Source organism: Neophocaena asiaeorientalis, unplaced genomic scaffold (genome assembly GCF_003031525.2).
Source record: "Neophocaena asiaeorientalis asiaeorientalis breed wild unplaced genomic scaffold, Neophocaena_asiaeorientalis_V1.1 scaffold15, whole genome shotgun sequence".
Classification (NCBI taxonomy): domain Eukaryota; kingdom Metazoa; phylum Chordata; class Mammalia; order Artiodactyla; family Phocoenidae; genus Neophocaena; species Neophocaena asiaeorientalis.
In genome coordinates, this window is record NW_020185328.1 from 3,348,670 (window position 1) to 3,362,098 (window position 13,429).

The 13,429-nt window shown below is 33.6% G+C and overlaps 1 protein-coding gene across 1 annotated transcript in view; it reads right to left on the minus strand.

Annotated features, from left to right (window-relative positions):
• ANKRD13C (ankyrin repeat domain 13C) overlaps nucleotides 1-13,429 on the minus strand; it is an 80,055-nt gene that overhangs the window by 54,516 nt on the left and 12,110 nt on the right. Inside the window, exon 2 of the mRNA XM_024734622.1 lies at nucleotides 975-1,016. Coding sequence (XP_024590390.1) covers nucleotides 975-1,016 — 42 coding nt within the window. The remainder of the gene's footprint in view (nucleotides 1-974; nucleotides 1,017-13,429) is intronic.

A 13,429-nucleotide genomic window follows, 5' to 3' on the forward strand; every position in this document is an offset into this window, starting at 1 on the left:
TTGACTGTGTCTCTTCCATGTAAGAAGGAGAAAAAAATAACATAACTAAATAAAGAAATAAAGATTTGAGCCCCCAATTTATGTAGTATTAAATTTCCTACAAATCATATACTTCACCTAAGCACAAGAACTTAAAACCAAACCAACAAAAGAATTTTTTTTCAACAAAGCAAGTTCTAGTAACATCCTTCAGATCATCATACATTCAGATCAAATGTTTACAGCAACAGCCACATTACACTACATAACAATAATAGATGTTCATAATGATACAGCTAGATCATCAGAAAAGTGTTAACAAAAATTAATTAGCCTGTTTAAAAATTCAAGAGTATATGTTTTCCAAAGATTTTTATCAAACACATCCAAAATTTAAAAATCTAGCACTCAAAAGGTTGCCAATCAGCTATCTGGAATCCTCACTTTCCAGGGTTACTGGGAATCCAGATAACTAAGACTTATTGCATCTAGGAATAGCCTTAAAAAGTAGATCTTTTAAATCACCTATGAGTTGTTGCTTTCCTTTTTTCTTTTTGGAGAATAAATAAGTACTAACTTTTTATTATCATCTACCATAAAAAATCTAGACTTATGAGTTTAGATATATAAAATAGTCCATATTAAAGAATCTTATAAAACTCTATGAATATTAAAAATATTACAATAATTAATAAAACAATATTTGGAAACAAGAGTCTTCTGAAATTCTACTTCCTTGATAAAATAACCAAACAAGAAAAAAAAAGCTTCAAAAGGCATAAAGATTAGTACAGGACTTCCACTAACTCTTTGAAAAAAGTGCTATGAAAAATGAGAAAGTATTTGTGTTTTTTAATATACTGAATCCTAAACTCAATTAGCACATCAAATAATCAAGTGAATTTTTTAAAACTCAAAACGTAAAACTCATCTTAAAATATTTAAACTGACTATACATGAGTGAAGTTAAACAAAAAAAGAAAATATTTACTAACCTTTATTTCCTAACATCACAGCAAGATGTAAAGGAGTGTTTCCTAAAACAAAAGCAAAAATAAATTAAATTAGTGTAGAAACATCAGAAAAATTATTTTAAGGTGGTTTCAGCTCCTTCAGAAATTTCACTGACAAATTTTAAGCAAAAATAATGTGACCACAAAATGATCCTGCTTATGTGGCAAAGTGAGGGTCAGAGGATGCCATGCTTTCTAAACACAAGGTATCTTACTCCTCTTCCCCCTACCTCCCGTAAAATGTTTCCATTTTGCTTTTGGGATTTCTTCTCCAAACAGATGTCAGATTCCTTTGCTGCTAATTTCTCTGTTATATCAATCTTTGTTCATTCATCACACAATTTAAGTACCTTACTATATATATACTCATCCTTGCTCATAAATATCAATAAGTCCCAATCCCAGTCCTCAAGTTTTAATAAATAAAATGAAAACACTAACTGGAAAAAATATATGCACGCCCCATGTTCATTGCAGCATTATTTACAACAGCCAAGATATGGAAACAACCAAAGTGTCCATCAACAGATGAATGGATAAAGAAAATCAGTGTGTATGTGTACACACACACACACACACACACACACACACACACACAGTGGAATATTATTCAGCCATTAAAAAAAGAATAACATCTTGCCATCTGTAACAACAGAGATGGACCCTGAGGGCATTATGCTAAGTGAAATAAGTCAGATAAAGACAAATATTGTATTATCTCATTTATATATGGACTCTTTTAAATATATATGAATATATATATATACTGAGAATGAACTGGTGGTTGCCAAAGGTGGAGAATGGGAGCGTAGGCGAAAGGGGTGAAGAGAATCAAAAGGTACAAACTTTCAGTCAAAAAAATGCCACAGGGATGTAATATACAGCATGACTATTATTATACTGCATGTTAGAAAGTTGCTAAGAGTAGATCTTAGAAGTTCTCATCACAAGAAAAAAAAATATTTTGAATTATGTATGGTGATGGATATTAATCAGACTTCTTGTGGTAATCATTTCACTATATACAAACATGAAATCACTGTTATACACTTGAAAGTAATAAAATGTATGACAATTATACTTCAATTTAAAAAAAAAGTATATTGCAAAGGTAAACAATTTCTTCTGTCTCAAAATGCTAAATCCTAGGTGGGTCTGTAGAAGATACACATTTTCTGTTTTACTAAAAACAGTACCTTGTTAATCTAAACATTTATTTTATTTCTAATCAGCTCCAGAAAACAAGAAAAGAAATCCACATGTATAAGTATCAATTTCCAATTTTATTGGTCTAGAATAAGATCGTCTTCCACCTTTTCTAAATATTGAACTATTTTCATAAGTTTGCATTCACATCCTATGACAATTTATCAAAACCAAAAAGCAGTCATAAAAAGTAAACAAACGTGTTGACAAATTGGTGCCAGAAACAAAAGCTCAACACTATGCCAAAACCAAAGTCTTTACTTCGGATTATCATTCTTAATTCCCACCTCTTTTCTAGTTTAAGTTCTCATCACCTTACCTGAATATCTACTGCAACAACCTTCAAGTCTCCCTGCCTCAAGTTTTGCCCCATTTCAATCTCCTCTCTATATTGGAATAATAATTTTAAAACAAAAACTTGACCATGTTACACTTAAAAGGCTGGAAGTGGTCCATATTTTATCCTTAACATGGCATAAAAGGTTCTTGAGATATGTCCTTACCTTCCTTTCTTCTCCTATTTTCTTCCTTACCCTGTATTTCACCTGAACTGCATACAATAAATTCTCCAATAAGCCAGGTTCTCGATATTCACACATTTTATTAATCCTTCCTAAATATTCCTTCCCGATCTGCCTGGCAAGTTAATACTCACCTTTTAGGGCTTAGCTCAAACATCACCTATTCACTGAAGTCTTCTCTAGACAATCAGATGTCCCTCTGCACTGCTCCCAAAGCTCTCTATACCCATCTTTTGATTGCAGCACTTTTCACACTAAACTGTACTTTAAATTTTTTGTGTAAACATCTGTCTCCTTCATTAGACATTAACCTCAGGATAACTAGATACATATTTTGTTCATTTATGTATATGAAATGCTTCCAATACACATCTCACATTCAAAATAGTCAATAAGCATTCGTGAATGAAGGCATAAGAAAAAGTTCTGACTATAGAAACAAACCTTAAAAATATCAAATAGTTACAGAAACCTGATCACTAAAACGCAACAGGCATTACCTTAGGCAAGGGTTGCAAACTCAAATGTTTCCATAATTAAGTAATGTAATTGTAAAACTTTTGGTGTTATTTTTCCTAAATGTTTACACGAATACACTTGTAAAACCATCTAGCCTTGGAGTTTCCTTTGAGTGAACATTTTTATTACGGATTCATTGTCTTTAATAATAACAAGAGTACTTATGTTTTCTAATTCCTTTTTGTGTGCATTTTGACAAATTAAATTTTTCAGGGATTCTGTCCATGTCATATAAATTGCCACCTATTGTCATACATTTTGTTCACAATATCCATGACTTTTTAATGACATTAAAATTTATGCAGATGCCCCACTTTTCATTCACATTTGTTACTTGCGTTTTCTTTTTCTTTGATCAGTCTGAGGTTTATTAATTTTATGCACTTTTTTAAAGAACAAAGTTTTGGCATGTTGCTACTTAATGTCTGTTTTAATTCAATAATTCTTGCTCTTTTATTACTTCTTTTCTTCTGTTATTCGGGTAAAATAGACTCAACTTGGGAAATTAAGCAAGTTAAGTTGTCCTTTTTCTAATTTCTTGAAATGGATTCTTAAATGTTTGATTTTTTTACCATTTCCTAGTATATTTACCTTTTTATTAATAATTTCTAGTTTAATTACACTGTGATCAGAGAACAGACTCAGTATAATCTCAATGAAACATGTTGAGAGTTGCTTTATGGTCAAGTTTGGTCAATTTTTGTAAATGTTTTCTGTAACCTTGAAAAGAACATGCATCTTAAGGGTTTTGGGTACAGCATTTCATATAAACCTACTAGATCCAGTTTGTGTTGTTCATATCTTTTATATCCTTACTGGTTTTTTGTCAGCGTGTTAAAGAAAGAGCAATGTTAAAAATATCCCACTGTAATTGGGGGTCTCTATGTCTTCTTGTACTTCTAGCAACTTTGCTTGATATATTTTCAGCTATGTTACTAAGTACAAATCAAATCCTTATACTTTCCTAGTTCAACAAATGATTTTCATCTTGAAGCACCTCTTTATCTCAGATGTTTTCTGCTTTAAAACCTACTATGATGTTAATATAACTATTCCAAATTTTTTGATTGATATTTACATGGAATATATTTTTCACTCCTCTCACTTTCAATATTGTTATATTTCAGATGTGTTTCCAACTGTATGTAGTTGGGTGTTTTTTCATACAGTAAGATAATATTTTTCTTTTAACCAGAGCATTTAATCCAGCCTCATATGTTATACTTACTGATATTATTGGAGTTTAATCTACCATCCAGCTTTGTGCTTTCTATTTGTCCTGCTGGTTCCATGTTCCTTTTCCTCATCTTTCTTACCTTCTTCTAAATTGATTATTTTCATTATTCCATTTTGGTTTTTTATCTGTGGATGGAAGGTATATATATTTTTTTATTTTACTATTCTTTTAGTAGTTATCCTAGAGATGCACTGTCCCATATGGTAGCTACATGTGGTTACCAAGTATTTGAAATGTGGCTAGTCTGAACTGAGATGTGCCATAAGTGGGATTTTGAAGACTTAGTATGAAAAACAAGAATGTAAAGTATCTCAATAATGTTTTATATTGATCATCATGTTAAAATAATGTTTTGGATATTTTGGGTTAAATAAAATGTAGTAGTAAAATTAATTTCACCTACTTCTATTTTATGTGGCTCTTAAAAAACTTAGTTATAAATGTGGCTTGCATTGGCTTTCTATTAGACAGCACAGCTCTAGAGTTTACAATATGCATCCTTGATTTATCAAAGTCTAATGTTAAATGGCACATTCCCTTCTTGAGAGCAAGTCATTGACCTTAGAACACTAACTTCATTCCCTCCATCCAGATTTATATGCTGTTATCTAGTGCCATGAGTCTTTATTTGTACCTTATAGAATCAATATTCATTTAAGATTTCTTACCACTTTTGTTGCTCTTCATTCCTTCCTACCTCTCTAGCCTTCCATTAGAATCATTTCTCTTCTATCTGAAACACATCCTTCAGTATTTCTTTTAGTGGTGGTCTGATAAGTGAATTCTCTTAGGTTTTTGATTGTAAATGTTTATTCAACTTCAAAGGATATTGTACAGGGTATATAATTCTTGATTGGCTGTTATTTTCTTCAGTATTCTATGTAGTCTTATGGTTTTCTTTTTTGTTGAGAAGTCAGCTGTAGGAATTTCTACTGATCCTTTTAAAGTAATGTGACTTCTCTGGCTGCATTTAAGATTTTTTTTTTTCAGCCATTTCACTCCAATGTGGAATCCTTTTTTTATTCTACTTGGGTTGGACTTGTTAAATCTCTGAATTGGTGTCTTTCATCAATTTTGGAAAATTCTCAGCAACTGTCTCCTCAAATATTGCTTTAGCCCCATATTCTCTCTTGGGGTTCAATTAACATAGAACTACTCTTACCATTTTTAATTTTTTAAAAAATTTCTTTCCCTTTTTCATTGTAGATATTTTCTCCTGACATATTTCCAAGATCATGAGTTCTGTCTTCTTCAGGATCTAAACTGTATTAAGCCCATTTATTTAGTTTTTAATTCAGTTATTATATATTTCCATTTGAGAATTTCTATTGAATTATTTTCCAAATATGTTACCTCAATTTTCATAATTTCCAGTTCTCCACTAAAATATTCAAACTTGTCTCTCATCCCCCAAGAACATAATAAACATTGTTATTTAAAGTCTCTGTCCATACAAACTACTATATATAAAATAGATAAACAACAAGGTCCTACTGTATAGCACAGAGAGCTATACTCAATATCTTGTAATAAACTACAATGGAAAAAAATCTGAAAAGGAATATATATATATGTATAACTGAATCACTTTGCTGTACACCAGAAACTAACACAACATTGTAAATCAACTATACTTCTATTAAGTAAGTAAATAAATAAAAAATAAAGTCTGTCTAGTAATAATTACAATAAATGAAGCTCTCATGGCTCTGTTTCTCTTATTGCTTCTCTCTGGTTCTCATTCATGTTGTCTAGTTTCCCTATAATGCTGGTCATCTTTAATTGTATGCTGAACATATTTAATTAACTCCTTCTGCAAAAATCTTTAAGCCTAAGAAACAAATTCTACAGAGACTTTTATTTGCTTCTGACATGTGGCTGGGGGTACTAGACTAATCCAGGGATTGACATTTTTTTTCCGGCCCTCACAAATGACTCAAAGCTATGCTTCAACCTATATCAGAGCTGATTTACCTGCAGTTCAACCTTATTCCTAAGCTGCAGCTCTTCAAGTTTCCATCCCCAAAAGCAGCATGTTTAAGAGATACCCCACACCTGGTGGGCCCTGACCTCCATCTTTTGTCCTCTTAGCTCACCAAGGCTGTCAAAAGTACTGCTCAGCCTCTTAACTGCTTCTTCTGGATTCACAAAAGCTGCTGGGAAAAGTAACCTCAAATCTTAGGTTTGCATCTTTGGATTTCCATCTTCTGCCAGATCTTGGCCCAGTATCCCTTCCTACCTCATTAGATCTCCAATGTCCTTAAAGTAGAATATTTTATTCTTATTGCCTTCTAAAGAAGAGTTGTCCTCATTATCTAGTTCATCATTACTAGAGGCAGAAGTTCTACTTTGATTTTATGTGTTAACTTTTCTCCACCTTTGTTAATAATTTGCTTTCTATTTTTTTATACTCTTTTGATTAGTGCATAAAGATGCAATACTTTTATGAGTGCTAATGATCATAACTTCTATCAAAATATAATTACTCTCTTAGCACTTTTAAATCATTTTTACCTCAAATTCAATTTTATCAGCAATTAATCTTGAGGATTCATAGCTTTCTTTTCTTTACCATTGACTCAACAATAAAATTTCCATTTTTCACTATTCTCCTTCAAGTATGTGTGAAAGTCCTTTTCCCCTTTTAGTTAGTAGATGTCATCGTTGTTACTTTTGGAATTTCTTCACTACTCCTTTCTCTTAGTAACAAATGCCATACCTTAAGTACATGAACCAGGGAAGACACATGACACAAACCCAACTAGTCTGATACCTAATTAGAAAATAGTTTCAGGGAAGGGCACAATTCCCACCTGGGTCAAGGTTCTTTTCTGCATTTTTTTTTTGTACTTGAGCCAGTGAGGAAAACTGTCTCTTGCCATTGGAACCTTAGTACTTTAAGGTTCTGAGTATGAGACTGCATAGTCTCTACCATATAGATTAGCGGGTCTGAATCAGGGACAATTTTATCCCCCAGAGAATATGTGGCAATGTCTGGCACATTTTTGGCTGTCAAAACTGGGGAGTGGGGGGTGCTAATGGCATCTAGAAGGTAGAGGCCAGGGATGCTACTAAATACCTATAGTGCACAGGATAGGTTCCCACCACACAGAATCATCCAGCACAAAATGTCAAGTGTAGAGGTTGAAGAACTCTGACATAGAAGAAAGCCCAACTGCAAGAGGGAAGAATTAAATTCTACATAACACCAGATCTAAAAAATTGTACAATACCCGCCCCACCGCCAACAAAAGTCCTGATGATACTGCAGGAAATCTGGATACAATCATGTCACTATTGTCTCCTACCCTATCATCTTCAGTTATATGAATCAATAAATACTTTGGGGCTTAAGCTAGTTTGCAATGAGTTTCCATCACTTGTAAATCCAAGAATCATTACTAACAAAATATGGGAATATAAAGCTTTATTTGACACAATCATACTTTTGGAGATTTCTGTTTTTTAAGTCCTGTGGCTATGCTTTCCTACTTTTTTTTTTTTTAATTTGGACTTTTAAAATTCATCTTCCACAATAACAGATTATAGATAGATTTTAAATTCTATTTATAGCAAACTAACTTTTTAGAACCACCCTTATTTTTTAAATACATTTATTTATTTATTTTTGGCTGCACTGGGTCTTCATTGCTGTGCGCAGGCTTTCTATAGTTTCAGTGAGCAGGGGCTACTCTTCGTTGTGGTGCACAGGCTTCTCACTGTGGTGGTTTCTCTTTGTTTTGGAGCACGGGCTCTAGGCGTGCGGGCTTCAATAGTTGTGGCACGTGGGCTCAGTAGTTGTGGCTCGCGGGCTCTAGAGCGCAGGCTCAGTAGTTGTGGCGCACGGGCTTAGTTGCTCCACGGCATGTGGGATCTTCCCGGACCAGGGCCCGAACCCGTGTCCCCTGCATTGGCAGGCGGATTCTTAACCACTGTGCCACCAGGGAAGTCCTAGAACACATTTTTAAACTCATACTTATCTAACACTCAAAGTAAAAAAGTAAACTATACTTTTGATTCCCATTACAACAAATGAAGAGGTCTGGACTTTTTCTTTTTTACTGAGGTATAGTTGGTGTATAACACAATGATTCACAATTTTAAAGGTTATATTCCATTTATAGTTATTAAAAAATATTGGCTATATTCGCTGTATTATTATCCTTGTAGCCTATTTATTTTATACATGGTAGTCTGTACCTCTTAATCCACTACCCTCTTCTTGTCTCCCTTTCCCTCTCCCCATATCTATATCTGCAACTCTTCTGTATATCTGTGACTGTTTCTTTTTTGTTATATTCACTAGTCTATTTTACTTTTTATATTCCACATATAAGTAATATCATATAGTATTTGTCTTTCTCTGACTTATTTAGCACAATACCCTCCAAGTTCATCAATGTTGTTACAAATGGCAAAATTCCATTCTTTTTTATGGCTGAGTAATACTCCATTGTATGTAAACCACATCTTCTTTATCCATTCATCTGCTGATGGACACTTAGGTCGCTTCCATATCTTGGCAATTGTAAAGAACGTTGCTATGAACATTGGGGTGCATGTATCTTTTTGAATTAGTGTTTTCAGCTTTTTTCAGATAAATACCCAAGAGAGGAATTGCTGGGTCATATGGTAGTTCTATTTTTAGTTTTTAGAGAAAACTCCATACTGTTTTCCATGGTGGCTGCACCAATTTGCATTCCTACCAACTGGGTACTAGGGTTCCCTTTTCTCCATACCCTCGTCAACATTTGTTATTTGTGTTTTTTTAAATTAATTTTTATTGGAGTATAGTTGTTTTATTATTTGTGTTCCTTTTGATGACAGCCATTCTGACAGGTGTGAGGTGATATCTCATTGTGATTTTAATTTGCATTTCTCTGATGATTAAACAATGTTGAACATCTTTTCATGTGCCTGTTAACAATCTGTATGTCTTCTTTGAAAAACTGTCTATTCAGATCTTCTGTCTCATTTTTCAACTGGGTTTTTTTTTTTTGACGTTGAGTTATATGAGTTGTTTATATATTTTGGATATTAACCCCTTGTTGATCAGATCATTTGCAAATATTTTCTCCCATTCCATAGGTTGCCGTTTCATTTTTGTCAGTGGTTTCCTTTGCTATGCAAATGCTTTCAGGTTTAATTAGGTCCTGTTTGTTTATTTTTGCTTTTTTTTCCTTTGCTTTAGGAGACAGATCCAAAAACATTTTGCTACTATTTATGTCAAAGAGTGTTTGCCTATGTTTTCTTCTGAGAAGCTTTATGATTTCTGTTCTTACATTTATGTCTTTAATCCATTTTGACTTTATTTTTGTATATGGTGTTAGAGAATGTTCTAATTTCATTCTTTGACATGTAGTTGTCCAGTTTTCCCAGCATCAATTATTAAAGAGACTGTCTTTTCTCCATTGTATATTCTTGCCTCCTATGACAAAGTCATAGATTAATTGACCATATGTTCGTGGGTTTATTTCTGGACCCTCTATTCTCTTCCATTGATCTACGTGTCTGTTTTTGTGCCAGTACCATACTGTTTTGGTTACTGTAGCTTTGTAGTACAGTTTGAAGTCAGGGAGCATGATCCCTCCAGCTCTGTTCTTGTCAAGACTGCCTTTGCTAATCAGGGTCTTTTGTGTTTCCATACAAATTTTAGAATTATTCATTCTAGCTCTGTGAAAAATGCCCTTAGTATTTTGATAGGGATTGCACTGAGTCTGTAGACTGCTTTGGGTGGTATAGCCATTTCAGCAATAGTAATTCTTCCAATCCATGAACATGGTATATCTTTCCATCAGTGTTGTCTTCAATTTCTTTCATCAGTGTCTTATAGCTTTCCTAGTACAGGTCTTTAACCTCTTTAAGTAGGTTTATTCCTAGGTATTTTATTCTTTTTGATGCAATTATAAAGAGTTCAGTACTTTTATGTCTCCTCTGGCTCCATTTTTGTTTCACTAATTTAATCAGTGGTTATAAACCATTTCCTTACCCATTATAGATTACATGTCTTTCAAAATTTGAAGCAAAAGTGTTTTTTTTTGGGGGGGGGTTGGAAATTTGCTCTCAGGATTATAATCATATTTGCTTTAATTATTAGACTGATCTATGGTATATTTAACTGGTTTAAAATTCATTATCAGTCCTTTTCGGACATGTCTCCTTTCTTGGGTTAGTCATTTAACCCTTCCAATCTGAGATAGTTCTTTGAATAATATTTTTCAGGAATGATATCATGATGGTTGGTCTATTTTCTAGAATGTTACTATTGCTTTCACAAATGAATATTTGGCTAGAAAGAATTCTACAGTTGGCAGATGGTGTATCAAGTATGTTCTAACATTGGCGAGGTCTGAGGCCAAATTGATATACATTTTAGTTCAATATTATAGTAATTTGTGCTTTTTACTTGTATATATGTAGGAATCATTCAATTTTAAAATAGCACCAAGAGGGAATTCCCTGGCAGTCCAGTGGTTAAGGACTCTGCACTTTCACTGCTGAGGGCCTGGGTCTAATCCCTGGTCAGGGGAACTAAGATCCCACAAGCCACGCTGCTTGGACAATTAAAAAAAAAAAAATAGTGTGAAGATATGCAGATCTCTTTTCATTAATTTTCCCCGGAACAAATTATGAGCTCTAACTTTGGAATCAGAACAAAGTTTAGATAAAAAAATATTTTCTTCTTTATTTATAGCTTTGGGTGTTGCCTCTGATCCATTTCTTCTGTTTTATTCTCTAGAAATTCATATTATTCATAGAATACAATCCACACATGTAAAGTCCACATTTATAACTTGTCCTTCATTCTTTTAATCTGTCTCCTTTTCCTCTACAGTCTGTTTTCAAATTATTTTTGTACATCACTCATTCAATTTTCTTTACTGTCAAAACTTTACTTTCTGTACTCAATTTAGATCATTTTAATGCAGTAACTATATTTTTTAAAATTTCCATAGTATCTTCATAATTTGGACTGTTTTCTTCACATCACTATTTAACAGTATTAAAGAAACAAACTGTTTTATGTGTTACTGAAAAACAAGGCAATTATTTTCTAAACTTTTCTTCTACTTCTTATAGTATTCCTAACAGTATCTTCAGGATACTTATAATGATGCTTCTTTTATAATAACTGTTTTCCAAAGACTCTCAAATGGATTTTCTTTTTCTGCTCATCCATCCTGAAATGATTTATTCAGATCTAATATGGGAAAGGACAAGCATATTGCCCTCACTATCCTCTCAACATTCAAGAGAATAAATAGCAGAAACTCCTCTACACTCTGAAGCTAAAAGAACAAGCTGATATTTAAGCACTTTCCTATGAGACTCTAATACTCTAAATAAACTCTTAAAACTAAATAATAAAAAGACAACCCGCGCTTCCCTGGTGGCGCAGTGGTTGAGAGTCTGCCTGCCGATGCAGGGGACACGGGTTCGTGCCCCGGTCCGGGAAGATCCCACATGCCGCGGAGTGGCTGGGCCCGTGAGCCATGGCCGCTGAGCCTGTGCGTCCGGAGCCTGTGCTCTGCAACGGGAGAGGCCACAGCGGTGAGAGGCCCGCGTACCGCAAAAAAAAAAAAAAAAAAAAAAAAAAGACAACCCAATTTAAAAATGGGAATATATGAATAGCCATTTCTCCAAAGAAGACATACAAATGGCCAAAAAGCACATGAAAAGATGCTCAAAATCATTAGCCATTAAGAAAATACAAATCAAAACCATAAGGAGACACAACTTTATGCTCACTAGGATGGCTATAACAAGTGTTGGAAAGGAGGAAAAACTGAAATCCTCAAACACTGCTGTTGGGCCAGTAAAATAGTGCAACCACTTTGCAGAACAGTTTGGTAGTTCCTCAAAATGGTAAACAGAGACTTATCACATGACCCAGCAAAAGATATATACCCAAGAAAATGAAAACATGTCCACACAAAAACTTATATACAAGTGTTCATAGCAGCATTACTCATAATAGCCAAAAAGTAGAAACAACTCAGATGTCCATTAATTGATGAATGTGCAAACAAAATGAGGTACATCCATACAATGTAATCTTAATCGGCAATAAAAAGGAATGAAATAGTGATACATGCTACAACACGAATGAACCTTAAAAAACAATGTGCTAAGTGAAAGACCACAGATTGTGTGATTTCCATTTACGTGAAGTGTCTAGAATAATAAAATCTAAAGAGACAGAAAGTAGATTAGAGATTGTCTAGGGCTGGAGGAAATGGAGTGGGGGCCAGTGAAAGGTAAAAAAAATACATGATTTCTTTTTAAGGTGATAAAAATGTTCTCAAAGTGATTGTGGTAATGGTTGCACAACTCTAAATATACCAAAAACCATTTCATTGTAACTTTAAATGGTTCAACTGCATGCTATAGGAATTATATCAGAATAAAGCTGTTTAAAGATAAATAAGAGATAGGTGGCCGATAAGTAAAAACTTATTCACTCTCCTAATAATTTTAAAAGAAAAAGTCTTCCTTAAAAAGGCCTTTTCACTGGATTTATTGTTCCTTAACAACCATCACCAAGGTTAGTCTAGCTCTCAACTAAAATAAGCTCTCTTGCCCACTTGCTTCTTTAGTGTGAATTTCTCTATTCAAAATAAGGTACCAGAAAAAGTTTTATTTTTTTTCTACTGTTTTAAGTCTTAATGATAACAATAAATGAAGGCAAGAAGAAAGGGTAAGCTTGCTGTCAAGCACATACTTGCTCCTGCCATCTGTTTTCCATATTAGAAACTTCTTCATCCTCTAATTCAGGAACATGACGTAAAGTTTTACTGGAACACAGCCATATGCTGATTGTTTATGAATTGTCTATGACTACTTTCATGCAACAAATGGTATGGCCTGCAAGCCTATAATATTCACTATCTTGCCCTTTAATGAAATGTTTGTAGACCAGTGCTCTAATCACTAAGTGTTTCATGTCACATTAC